This window comes from Pseudorca crassidens, chromosome 11 (assembly GCF_039906515.1).
Source record: "Pseudorca crassidens isolate mPseCra1 chromosome 11, mPseCra1.hap1, whole genome shotgun sequence".
In the NCBI taxonomy this organism is placed as follows: Eukaryota; Metazoa; Chordata; class Mammalia; order Artiodactyla; family Delphinidae; genus Pseudorca; species Pseudorca crassidens.
This window is the reverse complement of record NC_090306.1, coordinates 85,967,420-85,984,545: the sequence shown is the minus strand read 5'-3', so window position 1 is coordinate 85,984,545 and position 17,126 is coordinate 85,967,420. Positions and strand designations below refer to the sequence as shown.

The following is a 17,126-nucleotide window of genomic DNA, read 5'->3' as shown; positions in this document are numbered from 1 at the left end:
AGCCTCCCAGCCCCGCCCGCCCCGGTGGGTGAGCAGACAAGCCTCTTGGGCTGGTGAGTGCCGGTCGGCACCGATCCTCTGTGCGGGGAATCTCCCCGCTTTGCTCTCCGCACCCCTGTTGCTGTGCTCTCCTCCGCGGCCCTGAAGCTTTCCCCCTCCGCCACCCGCAGCCTCTGCCCGCGAAGGGGCTTCCTAGTGTATGGAAACGTTTCCTCCTTCACAGCTCCCTCCCACTGGTGCAGGTCCCGTCCCTATCCTTTTGTCTCTGCTTATTCTTTTTTCTTTTTCCCTACCCAGGTACGTGGGGAGTTTCTTGCCTTTGGGGAGGTGTGAGGTCTTCTGCCAGCGTTCAGTAGGTGTTCTGTAGGAGTTGTTCCACGTGTAGATGTATTTCTGGTGTACCTGTGAGGAGGAAGGTGATCTCCGCGTCTTACTCTTCCGCCATCTTCCCGATTGCCCCCAATCTTTTTTTTAACCATACTTCTCATTCTATTCTTTCCTTAGGAAATCAAGGATAGCATTGGGTTTCATTGCCACCTGTGGTCTCTTAGCAGTACTTATCCACAATCTGCTTTTGCAGGGGATTTTGAGACTACCAAGGCACAAAGAAGTGATGTGGTTGATCATTAATATCTACAAGAACAATACCAGGAGGAGTAGTGTCCCTCTTGTTTCATGATTCTCTAACCTCTTTGCATTTTGCTTTTCTTATTGAGGGTACTTGAATGAACTGATGGAACTTGCGACTGAGAAGAAGCTTCCAAGTTCTCTTTGTCAATGGCAAGGCTGCCATGAATGTCAGGAGGAGGCTGAATACTTTAAATCCTCATCCTGATGAAATTACATTAAAGCATTTTAACTTTGAATTTGAGATTGCTAACTGATGACTTTTTATTATTTTTGTAGGCCGCACTCAGCATATTTGGCATGGTTGGGGGACCACTTCTGGGCTTATTTGCTTTGGGGATTTTGGTTCCCTTTGCCAACTCAATAGTAAGTATTAAAAATGAATGTAAAGCCTACTTTTCCAACTGCAGTAGCGCCTCTATAATTTTTTCTCAATTGTAAAGATATGGTTCCTTTGATATTTGTCATTAGTGACCTGTCTGGATGTCTTAAATTACTCATATTGACTTTGCTGGGATACGCAATGAACGTACTATGCATTGGGACCCTGCATGTGTGAAACTAAATGGAAACTACCAGAATAATATATATTATGAATATCATACAATTAAATTATATAACATGATATTTATAAATACAATATGTTATAGAGTATTATATAACATAACTAAAGGATATATATTATAAAACAATATACAATATGATATATAATATATACTACAATATATATCATGAATATTATATAACTAAAGGAACAACATTTTGTATGCATCTACTTTTTTGCCGTTCTTGAAAATTAACCACTAGGATTTAAAGGAGATCGACAGGCTCAGATATGCAAGATTTCAGGGCAGTAGAGCTGAGGATACCTGACTAGCCGGAGTACAGTGAAGAGAAGAAATAGGATAAAATCTTCAGCACTTTGGTCAGAAAATTTACACTCCTGATATTTAAAGATGTAGCTCCACCAACATGGTTTTAGACCCAAAGGAGTGATTATAACTGGGAATTGTATTCAGAAAGAGGTAATAGCTCATTTCTTCTACATAGACATATCTGTGCTTTGAGGCCAAGTTTTGTTTAGAATAAGTGAAATTGAAATTACTTCTCTGAAATCCAGGAGGAACTCCACTAGTTCAGTCCTGCTGTAAGCTGAAGTTCAGGGAAAGCTGGTAATGTATGTGTGGTTGTTTCAGACAGATGGGGAATAACTGCAGAACTATGACTTTACATTTAGAATTCCATTTTCCTCATGAGGCATTAGGAATTGGTAAGGCAGATACTAATAAGGGCTATTATCATCGTTATTATTGTTAACAATAATTCTCAACAAAGTGTCATATGAAAAGCTAGTTTGGCAGAAATTAATCAAAATGAAAGAGCAGTTTGTGTCACCTCAGAATGTTGAAGCTTTGATGGGATTCTTTGCATTATGAAATGCATAGTGGTTTGTTGAGTGCCTGAAATGTTAAAAGAAGACTGACTTTTGATTTTTGACATTTATTTCCACCATGAGTTGCCTCCAGAAATGCTATAGCTGACTAGGTCCAACACGCCCTTAGAAGGGGAAGTAAGAACTGTTATTCCTGTCGTAATATCTGATCATTATTCTTAAAGAAAGGGGAGAAATTTCACCACAGAGGAAGGCGCTTCCCAGCTCAAGATTTGCTTTCATCTCCATCATTTGGAACTAGGGCTTAAATCATTCAAGGACTGACTGACTGATCAAAAATACTTGGATTACTGGTGAAAAGCAGGCAGGGGAACCCACGTCTTCCAAAGACTGGGAAACCAAATGTCTTCAGAGAGGAAATCTCCACTTATCTCTAGAGATGGTTTGGTTGTATGTAATGTACCATTGCAGTCATTTGTGAAAACAGCTGGCTATTTTCCCCTAATTTTCCTGCAGTACAGTTACAGACATGCATGTTGCTATGTATAGGAATAAATTCTGTGGATGTTTTCTTCTTCGTGTCTGTTGCTGCTCAGATGGCATGCCATTTTTTCACAGATTAAATGAAAATAGAGGGAACAGTTGGCCTGAAGTCAGCTGCATGACTGTTGTAGTTATTGGGTGTAAAGAGACAAGGAGGCCAAAACAGAGTGCTGGCCATGGAAACAGAGTGGAAGGAATGGAATTATGAGACAAAGGAAAAGAAAAATGGGCAGGAATTGGTGATTGGCGAGATAGAGATACGAATTATATGGGGGGTTCCAGAGACCCCAGGGCTTTGGGCTGAGGGACCAGGGACCCATGCTGCTCTTGGCAAGAGGCAAGGAGCTTACAGGGGAAAAGAGTTTTAGGAGGGGACTGGTAAATTTGACTTGGACCATGTTGAGCTTAAGCTCCTAATGTTAATTTCCATTTCAAAGCAAACTGTATTATTTTTTTTGAGAAGTACTCCTGTTTTGCAGGGAGCACTTGTGGGTCTGCTGGCTGGGTTTACCATTTCTTTGTGGGTCGGAATTGGAGCTCAACTTTATCCTCCACTTCCTGAGAGAACTATGCCATTAAGCCTTGAAACCTACGGCTGTAACAGCACATACAATGGGACAGATTGGATGACAACCACAGAAGTGCCATTTTCTACCAGTGCTTTTCAAGTGTACAACGTTGAAAGGTACTGAACTGAGCTTTATACTGTTGTATTTTTTAAAATGTGTGTGACAGGTAGAGAACCCCAGTTGCTTTTCTTGCCTTCAGCACTGTGATTTTGCCTAATTCTGAAATGGGGAGAGCCCATGTGGCTTTCTGGCTATGATATTTTGTTCAGAAATAGCAAAAAATGCCATATTTTCTTAGTTTCAATAGAAACGTCTACCTCACCCACAGATGCAGAGGAGACTTGAATAGTAACAAAAAAAATTCTTTTATGGGTAAATGCTAATAAATACTGGCTCCAGTTGAATGAAAAAATGCCTCTGTACACTGAAAAACCTTTAAAATGAAAAGTAAAATGCTAAAAGACACATTGCATATATAGTTTTTGAAGTATAGCCTTTACCAGCTAAAAGCTACAGTTTAAATATGTTGGGTAATTGCTATTTGTTCAGTTTTAAAGATGCCATATCTTTAGAGCGTTGGCAATAAGTCACAGCGGTGATCTTCCTGCTAGAGTTTTCAGTTATGCAGTACTTTTTTGAGCTTCTGGATATTGATATTGTCTGATTTAATGAAATGATGTAGACCTTTTTTTATATCACTATTTCACCGCACAGTGGATGTGAGGGCAAGACTCCCCTTAGTGGAGATGTATTGATATATATCCACAAAACGCATGGATACATTCAAGGAATACAAAGATGAGGCCACTTCCCCTAAAGTATTGCCCCAGCTCCAGCTTGCCTAGAATGAAACCATTGGAGAATCATTCCATTAAAGACAAGACATGGCATCTCCGTCTTAAAATGGACACACTCCTGAGAGAAAGAATGTGACCATACATATAAACATCATTGGTGATTTATGTCCCAGAGGGAATTCAGCAGTGAGAACACTTGTCAGTGGGAGTTCAAGGCTGGTAAACTCTGCATGGGTAGAGAGAAAAGATAGTTCCAGAGCCTGAGGCATATATGGGGGAAGGTTCGACTAGGTGGGGTGCTGTGGTGAGAGGGGTGCACAGAAATACAGTGAGTAGTCCGGATAAGCATGAATGCACTAATGTTGGGGGGGGGGTAGTCAGGAAGTCATTAGAGAGTGAAAAAGGGAGCAATTATTAATTAAGTGTAAGTAGGAGGACGTTGAAGTCGTGCTTTTTGTTTTACAATTTTGCTTAGCATTTGTCCTGATTATGTAAATGTCTCTTTCAATTTAAAAGAGTAAGGCAAATTGGTTATTCGGATTTCTGAAACAAATAAATTAGCTGAGGTCAAATAAATTAGCTGAGGTTTACTATGTGCCTGGTACCATAACAATCACTTTTATATGTTAGCTTATTTATAAAATAACTCAGCTAATAAACAAGAATTTTTGAGCATGAACTATGCACCCGGCACTGGGCTAACCATTTATGTAATATCCATAGACAGTCTTCCCCTCCCATCCACCGTGGTTCCTGCCTTCCAGGCAATTATAATCTAGCTGGAGAGAACATGCCACTATACACAAAACGAGGAACTCAGTACGCATGATAAGTATAATAACTAGCTAATAAATAGTTGAAAGTATTTGTTAAAAGAATGATTATAAACAAAGTTGGAGTGTAGATTAGCACAGACTTCAAGATCTACTAATACTTGAAGAATGCAGAAGTTGGCTAGAGGAGAAGGTCTGGAAAGTTATTCTTGTCACAGAAAGCGACCAGAAGAGAAGTTGAACAAGAGAATAAACAATTAAACAATGTTGTGAACAGTAGTATTCATAGGCTCTCATGGGATCCAGGAGGAGGAAGAGCCTAACTCTTCCTGGGTGGAAGATGCTTCTTAGAGAAGTATTCCATGAACTGGAGTTACTCAGGTGAACAGGATTGGGCAGTGGGAACAAAAGGAAGATGGAGTGTATGTTGCAGAACGAAGGCAACATATGCAGAGGCATGAAGGCCTGAAGCCACATGGCATCTTAGGAAATCATGCATAGTTCAGTATGGCTAGAGTCCAAGGGGAATGAACGCACAGCTAAAGGTGAAGTAAGATACGTTTTGTTTGCCTAGGTATTGGGTTTCAATTACCCAGATTCAGTTTTTATTTGAGTTTCTAGTACTTGATGGGTACATATTGGTAGCTTGTTGTGCTTTTAACTTGCATTTCCCTTATGATTAATGAAGTTCAATACCTTTTTACATGTTTATTGGCCATTCGTGTAACTACTTTTGTGGCTTGTCTGTTGAAATCTTTGGTCCATTTTTAAATGGGTACTCTGTCCTTTTCTTATTTATTTAGGATTTCTTGATATATTCTAAATACAAGATAAGTTTTGAAAATATTTTTCTCCCACTCTCTGGCTTGCCTTTTTGCTCTCTTAGTGATGCTTTTTAGTGGTCAGAATTTCTTAATTTTAATTGAGTTCAACTTATCAGTCTTTTCCTATATGGTTAGTCCTTTGTGAATTCCATTTAAGAAATCTTTGCCTACCCTGAGGTCATAAAGCTATTCCTCTATTTTTTTATTTGAAAGCTTTCTTGTTCACCATTTCCACTTGGGAAATGTAATCCACTTCAGAATTGATTTCAAGTGATCAAGATTCATTTTTTCCCATATGGATATTCTTTTTTTTTGGACTAGAAGAACCATTTTTTTTGTTGTTTTTTTTTTCATAACTCACACACACACACTGTATTTTATTTTTACAAGAGATAAATAAACTGACACCAAGCATTGTAAATGGATGGCCACAACAAAAGCAACGATGATTGCAATTACCAAACACGAAACACACTCATACTATGTCATAATACTGACATTCAGTCCAGTAATCCTCCACTGTAACAGCTCCTTTACTTTGCAGTGAAAATTGATTTGTATATTTTTTGCCTCTGAGTCCTTGTGGGATTTTTTTTTATTCAAACAGAAAGTCACAAAAATTATAATCATCCTCATCAATTCACTCAGTCCCATGTAATTAGTTTTTTTCATCTTGATCTTTTGTTAGCACTTTTATGAATTCATCAGTTTTCCATTAGAGTTCTGAAAATGCTTATTCATTCAGTTCAGCAGTATAGCCAGTTACCAGAAACCTGTACCTGTCAGAGTCTTTTCCATGAATTCCTTGAAGATGAAACCCTTTTCTAGGAACATTTTTGCGAAGGCATCAGAGTACACCCAGAACTGTCTGTAAATGACAAACGACTTAAAAATGACCCATATGGATATTCTGTTAACCAAGCACCATTTATTGAACGGAGCCTCCTTTTACCCCACTTTGCAATGCAGTGGCAACTTTGACATAAACCAAATGTCTATTTTTCTGTGGGTCTGTTTTTCAGTTTTCTATTCGGTTCTATTTTGTCTGTCTTTGGCCCAATATATCACATTATCTTAATTTACCTGGCTCACCTCTATTTTTCCCTTCTTTCTGGGATGTTGGCTTCTCAAGTTCTAACTGCCATGATCTCTCTGAGGTCTTCAAAAACCTGCCTCCTCCCATTTCCCGGTTTTCATATTTTGTTCTTGGCAGGATGGTGGGTCCACTCTATCAAAGCTGAAAGTGGAATCTTAGAGCAATTGTTTTAGAAGCAGATCAGGTCATGTCACTCCTCCACTTAAAATACTGCAATGTGCCCTCCAAGTTCATCCATGTTGCTGCAAATGGAAGTGAAATAAGTCAGACAAAGACAGATACTGTATGATATCGCTTATATGTGGAATCTAAAAAACATAACATACTAGTGACTATAACAAAAAAGAAGCAGATTCACAGATATAGAGAACATACTGGTGGTTGCCAGTGGGGAGAGGGAAGGGGGAGAGGGGCAATATAGGGGTAGGGGATTAAGAGGTACAAACTACTAGGTATAAAATAAGCTACAAGGATACATTGTATAACATGGGGAGTATAGCCAATATTTTATAATGAATATAAATGGAGTATAACCTTTAAAACTTATGAATCACTATATTGTACACCTGTAACATATAATATTACACATCAACTCTAATAAAATGTAAATTTAAAAAATAAAATAAAAATACTGCAATGTGTGCTGCTATCCAGAGAGTAAGGTCCAAACTCATCCAAGTCCTACGAAAAGACCTCTAGCTCATCTTGTACCATTCTATATCGTGTTCGTTATGCTACCATCTGCTGGTGTTTACCTCTCTCTGGAATGCTTTCTCAAGAACTTTTGTTATTCAGATCTCAGTTCAAATGTCTCTTCTTCACAAAGACTTTCCCTGACCACTCCTTGTAGTGTAGTTCCTTTTTTCTACCCTGTTAATGTCACATTACCTTGTTTCATTTTCCTTATATACTTTCCACCAGTGGGAATTATTATGTTCATTAATTTGTTTACTTGTTCATTACATTTCTCTATTAGAATGTAAACTTTCTGAGGGCAGGAACAACCTTATCCAGCTTTTTTATGGCAGACTTTCCAGTAACAAGAACAGTACCTGGGACACAAAGCAGAGTTGAATGAATAAACATGGACATTTAGTATTCTAGTATGTGGTTAAGATTAAGTCATACTTTTAATTCCTGATCCAGTAAGATAAAATTGGAACAGCAGATATGGACGTTAAAAACATGATTAAATATTATATTTTGACTTTGCCATGAGGTTTATTGACACATACTGTTAGCTGCTAGTAGCATGCATGAAATCTTACGGTTATGCTTTTGCTCTCTCTTAGGACTCCACTGATGGATAACTGGTATTCTTTATCATATCTCTACTTCAGTACTGTTGGAACTTTGGTAACGTTATTTGTGGGAATGCTTATCAGCTTATCAACAGGTAACTAAACATTAGTATTGCTGTATTACCGTTACATTAGTTTTTACTATATCTGTTTTATAAGTATTTATGTTATTTTACTATAGTCCTAACAACTAGTTTAATTATTTGTTCCATCTTCCTCATGGGAAATTTTACGGCCTGGTCTTGAAAACAGAAGACCCACCTCAATTTGAATCTTTGTTATGCCATTTATTAGCTGAAAGAACTTATAGCTCCTACATAGCTACTCTGAGCCTTAGCTATCCTGTGTATAAAATGCGGATAATAATTGGCCTGCCTATCGCACAGGTCTCTGTAAGACAAAAATAAAAGGCTTGAAGAAATTGTGTATAGCTACTACAATGCTAGGGATTTTACACATACCATTACAATAGCTCTGCGCCATGACCGTCTCACTGTCCTGCACTGGCGCTTTGTAAAGAAGTATACACATGTAAGGAATAATAATTGTGATCTTTATATCTAAACATAGTGTGAAGCCTTTCTCAGATGTTCATAACCTTTAAAAGAATAATTGTTAAAGGAAATCAAACCAATATTATAGCATACACAGCTCTCTGGGACTGCTATAGAACTGTTACCTGGGACTTCATTTTGTCCTCGTTCTGTGAATTCTCTTGGTCTCCCTCCAGTGTTGGATTCCCTGCTGCCTGTATCCCATTACTCCTAATTCTTGTTTACACCCTCAACTGGATGGGGCACATCCTATAGCACATTCTTGAGAACGGGTGGACAAGAGATCTTGGAAACATTGCATAGCTGAAAAAAAAAAAAGTCTTTAATTCCTCCTTATGCTTGATAATTGCTGATAATTTGAGTAGAGGATCCTAGGTTGAGAGTAACTTTCTTGTTCCTGGAGGCTGTGTTACTTCTCTTCGACTTGCCTTGTTACTGTTGAGAATACCAGTGCCCTGCTGCCTGCTGCCCGTTCGCATGTGACCCATTTCACAATGACTGCCTCGCCCTAGCCTCTCAGGAGGGTTTCAATCTGAAGACCCATGTCCTGCAGTTCTAGGGCACTTTCCTATATTATTTCTTTTGTAATTTCCTGCCATTTTCTGTTTTCTCTTTCTGGAAACTCCTGTTAGTCATATGTTTTAAACTTGGACAGTCCTTCTGATTTTCTTATCTTTTCTCTCCTACTTTCCATCTCTGTGTCTCTTAGGTTTACTACATGGGTTATTTTTAAAATGACTTCTCCAGTAACTTTCAAAGGAGTGCTCTGATTCAGTTTTGAGAATACTCTGTAAGGGAAGGAGGGCAGGTAGAGGCTATTGCAGTAGCCCACGTGAGCAGTCACAGTGGCTTGGGGCAGGGCAGTAGTGTGGAGTTAGGGAGGAGTGCTGGGCTCCCTCATTTCCCACGTTTCCTCACACATACACATCCAGCGCAACCAAGCAGGGGGAGGCAGCTCCCCTGCCTTCTTTATTCAATGTGTTATGACTCGTCGGAAATCCTATAATTTGTCCAAGTATGCCTGATGCCTTTGTTTGCTTTATGCTGTAAATCTACCAGCACGGTGCTACTTTCTAGAATTCTACCGTCTCTCATTGTTTTTTGGGACCTGGATAGCACTGTCTTTGAAACTTCTGGGATACTTATATCACAGGATGTGTATTTATAATTAATAAATTATATTAATAATTAGTGGTGATATTAATATAATTGTATCAATGATTATATTAACATTATATAATTATAATTTAGACATTACAATGTATAATTATTGTAAACTTATAATAATGTTTGTAGCTATTTGTTACCTCTCAAACAGTTGTTTAAACTATTCTCTTTCATTTCAAAAAGGACTATGCTTTTTCTCGTAAGTAAAATTTCCAGCACAGTAGGTTTACTCTCTTATCTGTTGTGATATATTTTAAGACAGATCTTAAACTTTTCTCACCAATAACCCAACTGTTCAGATCTGGAACACACCTAACCAATCTCCTTTTCCTATTTGACCTTTGGTCCTTTTTCAACCCTTTTTTTTTTCCTTTAAAAAAATGGCAGTGTCAGAGTACTCCCTCTGAGTGCTCCTTTTTCTCCCCCTTAAATACTTTGATTCTGATAACCTTCTACAGCTTTATCTTTTGCTTTAAAAAGTGAAGGTGAACAGGCATCCAGTGATTAAAAAACACTTCAACTTCATTAATCTCATATATAACTTATTCCTACTTCATACCATCAGTGAGAACCTTGCAAAAAAAGTCTAGAAGCATAAAATCCTGATGCTCCTTGGGAAATATATTTAAAGATCTACTGTAGGATACTAGGAATATGTAGGAATTCAGGCCAAACAGACTTGGTTGGCATTTCAGCTTCACCTAATCACAGATGGTGCACCATGAATGTGTCTCTTCACTGGTAAAGTGGGGTAAATATTTTCCTACCTGGACTATGAGCTATGAGTGCAGTGATTATTTTATTCATCTCTGTCTCTCCAGCACCTGGTAGAGTCTCTAGAACATGGTAGGCACTCAACGATATTGAATGAATTAATTTAAGGTTGAACCCATCTCCTGAACAACAGAGGTTCCCTTAATGAAAAATCTAGTATTTATACTAAAATGGTGTTTCTCAAACTTTAGAGGGCAGAAGAATCACCTTGGAAATTTGGTAAAAATCAGGACTCAGTGGCTCCACCCACAGAGGTTCTAATTGGGTCAGTCCAGGTTGGAATCCAGGAATCTGCATGTTCAGTACATCTCCTAGGTGATTTGGATAGAGGTAGTTGGAGAACAACTCTTTGAGATACACAGTTTTAAAACCTCCTCTCTGATTCACAAATAAAATACCGAGCCAAAGAATAATTTTTGTAGAGCAAAACTTTAGGGAAGAGAATTTGGATCAAACACCTATCATCATACTGGTTTTCATTTAAATAATTTATCCAACAATTCATAATTTCCTGCATTTCTTCACACATTCATAGCCACTAAACTGGGGAAGGGCAACTCCACCAAGCAGAGGTTTGATATTTTATTGGTAGATCATGAAGGATGCATTTAAACCAGTTTTCCTACCAGTATTGGGCCAGATGACTCTTCCCTAGTTGATACCAGATGAGACAGTTGGCTTGCATTTAACAATCACCTTATTTATCTTTAAACACTAGACTCATATGTATCACTGACAGGCTTGCAGAATCTGAGACTGACTGAGGGAAGAGAAATGGTAGGCTAAGTCTCCAGCACTATTTAAAAGACTCTTTCTCTTTGTGTTTTATAAGTGCATAGAAGTGAATGTGCCCAAGTTAAATGTGTGTATGATGGTCCGTCGCTGGGTAGTTACAGATATCTTTTTAACAATGTAAATAACGTATGTTTTTCAGGAGGAAGAAAACAAAACATAGACCCCAGATTCCTACTAACCAAAGAGGACTTTTTATCCAATTTTGACATTTTTAAGAAAGTGAGTTGGCTTTCTTTTTCCTTAAATTAGTAAGACTGTGCTTTTATCACCAGGACAGAATACTAGTTACTCCTCAGACTTTCTTTTGGACAAGGAAGGTATTTGCCTTCCTTTTTTAAATGATTTATTTCTGTTGTTTATCTCTGCCTCAATAGACTATGAAGCTGATTTAGAGAAAGAAAAGTAGTAGTAACAATTATTTAGAGTTGAACGAACAGTTTCTTTTTTCTAATCACCATGTTAACATTTTCTTTTAGAAGAAGCAAGTTTTAGACTATAAATCTCATCCAGTAGAAGATGATGGAACTGATAATCCTGGCTTCAACCATATTGAATTGAACTGCACAGATCAAAGTGGCAAGATCAATGGGACTCGTTTGTGAAGCAGCTGTGATGCTAAATTATCTTAAACAGTGTCCCAGTTTTATATGTTTTTTAAGATAATTGGATCAGGTCTAGATTTTTTTTTGTCCTATCATGAGTGTTTTGGGGAACTTTGGGGGGGGGATACATTTTTGTTAAAGCAAATTTTGACTTTTACTTTCTATACTCATTAATTGATGCTACTCTGAATGTAAGAGTTTCAGCATCAGTATTTTCCTCTATCTCTCTACTATTATATCAGTGAAGCTGTAGTTGTGCAAGTTGTGAAAGTTTTGAAAGTTGTGACTACATATGTGCTGAAAAGCTAATACACACATATACACACGTACTCGATGGTCAAAAGCATATTCTTAAATTAGGGCATCATTAAAAATATTTCCCTGCATTTGGTGCTAGCATATATTTTGGAGTTTGCCGAAATCATAATTAATATTGAAAAGGACCTTTCTCCCTCCTACCACATACTCTATTCTTAGGGAGCAATGAAATGACAGGTCTGTGCTGTCTCGATCTTTGCTTCTCATCAACCCCTGTAAGCCCAGGGCACGTTTAATCTTGGAATTGATTCTGGCTCGGGAGGGTGGTAATCAAGAAGCATCCTGTTTGGGACAGAACATGGGCCCAACGGTCAAGGTCTTTTTGGTGCTATGCATCTCTTGTGCCTTTTTGCTTGTTAACTAGAGTTCCTGGCCATTGGCTGCTCATATTGCCTTTCTTAGACTCTGGTTCTTATCTGGATTCCTGGTTTCTCAGCCACTAACTTTGGTTTTGTTGCACATATTACCTTTGCTCGCCTTCCTGATTTCCTGTTCACTCTATTGCCTTGGGCTTGTGTATGTCTTGAGACACCCAATGTGAATCATGCTACCCCAGATCCTGGTTCACTGCGTCCTGGCCTATAAATATAAACTCCCATGAGCCTTATACTGACCAAAGTACTTGCAGCTAGGTACTTACAGATTTGGTGATCCAAGAACATTTACACAATTAAAAATGGGTAAGCTCTGTGGAATTAGATGATTCCATTGAATGCTATGAAGCTGAATGTCAACTAATTTGCAATGATTTAAATTTAAATGTACATATGCTTAGACATATTGAATTCCAAGGTATCCACCTGGTTGATGAGCTAAATTACATAGGCAAATACGACTATTTTTGTTTAGTGTTCCAGAATTACTGGATATATGCTATGTTCCATGCTTTAAAATTTTAAGTAGTAATCTCAAAGTTTACTTTGTTTATTTTCCTACATTTCTAGCTAAGACTTTGGTTACAGGCTTTCATCAATAACTTATTTTTTTTCTACAGTTCACACATTAGATACTGTTTAGAAGGGTTTTTTTTTAAGCATTACACTGTTTTAAAATAATAATGTGTGAAATATTTAGGTACATTAAAATATTTTATGATTAAATAATTTTTGCTTATTGTCTGATATTTAGGTGAGCATGCTGTACAGAGGTTGGCAATTAAAAACATTAAGAAATGTTTTTAATGTTAATGTTTTATTCATGTTATTAAGAAACTAATAAAAAATAGCATTAATCTAAAGCAAAGAGATTTATACATTTAAATTAATGATATATTCACATATTTTCTATGTGTATAGTTGTTATTTTTTAATCAACATATTTGTAAGCATCCGTCAAACTTTGTAACTCTTCCTATGATTTTTTAATGAGTAGGAAGATATAATCTTATTTGTTTTATGTGAGTGTGATTTGAACAATTGTTATTTATTTAGTAATTCTAATGCACATGTGTGTACTTTCCTTCAATTTTGGAAATCAAAATCAGGTTATTTAAATAATCTTTTCTCTTTTCTGACTGCCAAGGAGTTATGGAATATATCCTTTTTTTTTTTTTTTGCGGTACGCGGGCCTCTCACTATTGTGGCCTCTCCCGTTGCGGAGCATAGGCTCCGGACGCGCAGGCTCAGCGGCCATGGCTCACGGGCCCAGCTGCTCTGCGGCATGTGGGATCTTCCCGGACCGGGGCATGAACCCGTGTCCCCAGCATCGGCAGGCGGACTCTCAACCACTGCGCCACCAGGGAAGCCCTATATTCTTAATGAGAGATATAACACTTCCATTCTTGTCCACTTGCTTTTAGGAAAATCTTTGTGACATTAGGAATTGTCACTATTTTACTTTTATAACACATGAGAGTACCAGATTTCTATCTTAAGAAATCAAAGTAATGTTACTATTAATTATTAAAAATTATTTATCTTATCTAAATCTTTGGGTTAAACCAAATAAAGGTAAAATGTTAATGTAAATTTAAAAATCTAATGTTCTTAATTATTTTGAATCACAACAATGCTAATGGGAGGGAAAAGTCACGTAAGTTACCTATTTCTTTTGCCACTAATAAGTTGTATGACCTATCCTTAATCTCTTCTAATGATGGAACTTAACACTAAACACGTACCTACCTCACAAAAATAATGTGACCATCAAAGATCAGATAGTGCTTTATTAATTCAAATAGTGTTACTTAAAATTTCAATTGAAATTGATTGGGAGTCAAAATTTGAGACAAAGTTTATTTGCTAGTTTTGAAAGAAGATAAGCCGTTAATAATTTGCAGTGTAATGATATGGAAATAGTTCCTTACTCTAAAAAAATATATGCCATAGAAATACTAAAATATAGTTAGGAATCAGCAGGATTATTCTAACAGAGAGAATGTAAACTCTAAAGAAAGCTACAGACCAATCATATTCACTCCATAGAGAAAAGAAAATTTTATATGTAGGATATAAAACAGTGTACATGTATAGTCATCTATTTAGTTGCTTATGCAATCATTTTCTCTCTAGACCAGTGGTTCTCAATGGGGCAATTTTGCATCTCAGGGGACATGTAGAAATATCTGGATACATTTATGGTTGTTACATCTGGTGAGGAGGTGCTACTGGCATCTAGTGGATAGAATTCAGAGGTGCTGCTAAATGTCTTATGGTGCACAGGGCAGCCCTTCTCCTCCACAACAACAACAAAAAATGATCCTGCCTCAGCTATCAATAGTGTGGAGTTCAAGAAATCCTGCCCTAGAGGCCAAGGTTGAAATCTTGATTTTCCTGAAGTCACACACCTTGGTTGTGTTCTTTTAAGGAAATTGCCTTGACTCATCTACAGGTGAGGATTAAAGTATTGCTAGCATATGGAATGTTACGATGCAGAATAATGACCATATATTTTCACAACATTTTGAGAATATTAAGGACTATAGAATTGTGAATAACTATGAAAACAACTCTTAAGAGAGTTTCATTTCTTGGGCTTCCCTGGTGGCACAGTGTTTAAGAATCCGCCAGCCAATGCGGGGGACACGGGTTTAAGCCCTGGTCCTGGAAGATCCCACATGCCGTGGAGCAACTAAGCCAGTGCGCCACAACTACTGAGCCTGTGCTCTAGAGCCCGCAAACCACAACTACTGAGCCCGCAAACCACAACTACTGAGCCCGCGTGCCACAACTACTGAAGCCCACGTGTCTAGAGCCCGTGTTCCGCAACAAGAGAAGCCACCTCAATGAGAAGCCTGCGCGCCACAATGAAGAGTAGCCCCTGCTCGCGGCAACTAGAGAAAGACCGCACACAGCAATGAAGACCCAATGCACCTAAAAACAGATAAATAAATAAATAAATTTATTTTAAAAAAGAGAGTTTCATTTCTTAACATGATTTCCAATATTGACACACATTAGGATGAAGGAAGTATTAAATATGTGAGTATGAAGGTTTCATAATTTTATTTATGATAATTCCAGAAAATATAGTTTATTGTTAACAACTGAGTGTCTGTCCATGATGTAGATACGTGGGACAGGGATGGAGCTGAGGTGGGGGAGGTAACTCTCTGTGTTGATTCTTATAGGAAATTCTGAGTTTTATCCAATAACGATTGTTGATATGGAGTCAACTAAGTGAATGACCCTTTAGTTACTGAAATTCACTGTATAATTTAATCACTGTAAAATTCACTTTTACATTTAAGTTGTATGCCCATTGTTTGTGAAAAAACTTGAGGAGATTGAACATTATCATGTAAAACATGGTTGCATTTCTGACTTTTCAACTTGCTGATTAAACTCTACAAGTGCCTTTGCAGCTGTCTATTCTTGGGGGATAAATATCAAATAGAATATAATTAACTTTATCAGCTTTTACAGAAAGTTATTTCCACTCTATTTACCACACAAAGGTCTCTTCCTATGTACTATGTATGGATTTTAAAAGTGTAAGCAAATAAACATGTAGAACATATCATTGAAGGATATTTTATATTTTAAGCAATTAAGACTATATCTGAAAATACAATAGAAAATAACATATTTAATACTAGAAATTTCTTAGCCATTGTCTCTTTGAATATTCCCCCTCTCCCATTTTCTCTATTCTGTATTTCCTTACCTCCTATTAGATGAATGTTGTTAACTTTTTATCTCATCCCCCACGTCTCCTGATCTGGTTCATAATTGTTATATTTTTATATTTATCACAATCTTAGAACATTTTAATCACCCCCAAAGAAACCCCATATCCATTAGCAGTCAGTCGCCATTTCGCCCAACCCCATTAGCCCTAAGTGACCATTAATCTACTTTTTATCTCCACAGATTTTTCTATTCTGGAAATTTCATATAAACGAAATCACATGAAAATCAAAAGACCCCAGTATGTCTTTTGTGACCACAGCGGTCTTTTGTGACTGGCTTCTTTCACATAGCATAATGTTTTCAAGGTTGATTCATGTAGCATACATCAGTACTTCATTCATTTTGATGGCCTAATAATATTCCATTGTATGACTATACCACATTTTATTTATCCATTCATCAGTTGATGGACATTTGTGTTGTTTCCACTTTTAGGCTATTAAGAATAATGCTGATCTGAACACTGTGTACAAGTTTTTGTGTGGATGTGTGTTTTCGTTTTTCTTGAGTATATACGAGCAATAGAATTGCTGGGTCGTGTGGTAACTCTATGCTTAACCATTTGAGGAACTACTAGACTATTTCCAAAGTGGTTGCACCATTTTACGTTTCTATCAGTAGTGTATGAGGGTTCCAATTTCTCCACATCCTGACCAACGCTTGTTAAATGTATTTTTTATTATAGCCATTCTAGTGGGTGTGAAGTGGTATCTTATTGTGGTTTTGATTTGCAGTTTCCTGATAGCTAATGATGTTGAGAATCTTTTTATACTTATTGGCCATTTGTACATCATCTTTGGAGACATGTCTGCTGAGATCCTGTGCCCATTTTCAGTGGCTTATTTGTCTTTTTATTGTTGAAT

The 17,126-nt window shown here is 37.4% G+C and overlaps 1 protein-coding gene across 1 annotated transcript in view; it reads left to right on the top strand.

The window, feature by feature from the left end:
* SLC5A8 (solute carrier family 5 member 8) overlaps nt 1–16,072 on the top strand; it is a 66,143-nt gene extending 50,071 nt beyond the window's left edge. The window contains exons 11-15 of the mRNA XM_067698712.1: nt 907–993; nt 3,043–3,248; nt 7,915–8,018; nt 11,353–11,432; nt 11,690–16,072. Coding sequence (XP_067554813.1) covers nt 907–993; nt 3,043–3,248; nt 7,915–8,018; nt 11,353–11,432; nt 11,690–11,815 — 603 coding nt within the window. The 3' untranslated portion in view covers nt 11,816–16,072. The remainder of the gene's footprint in view (nt 1–906; nt 994–3,042; nt 3,249–7,914; nt 8,019–11,352; nt 11,433–11,689) is intronic.
* The last annotated feature ends 1,054 nt before the right edge of the window (nt 16,073–17,126 follow it).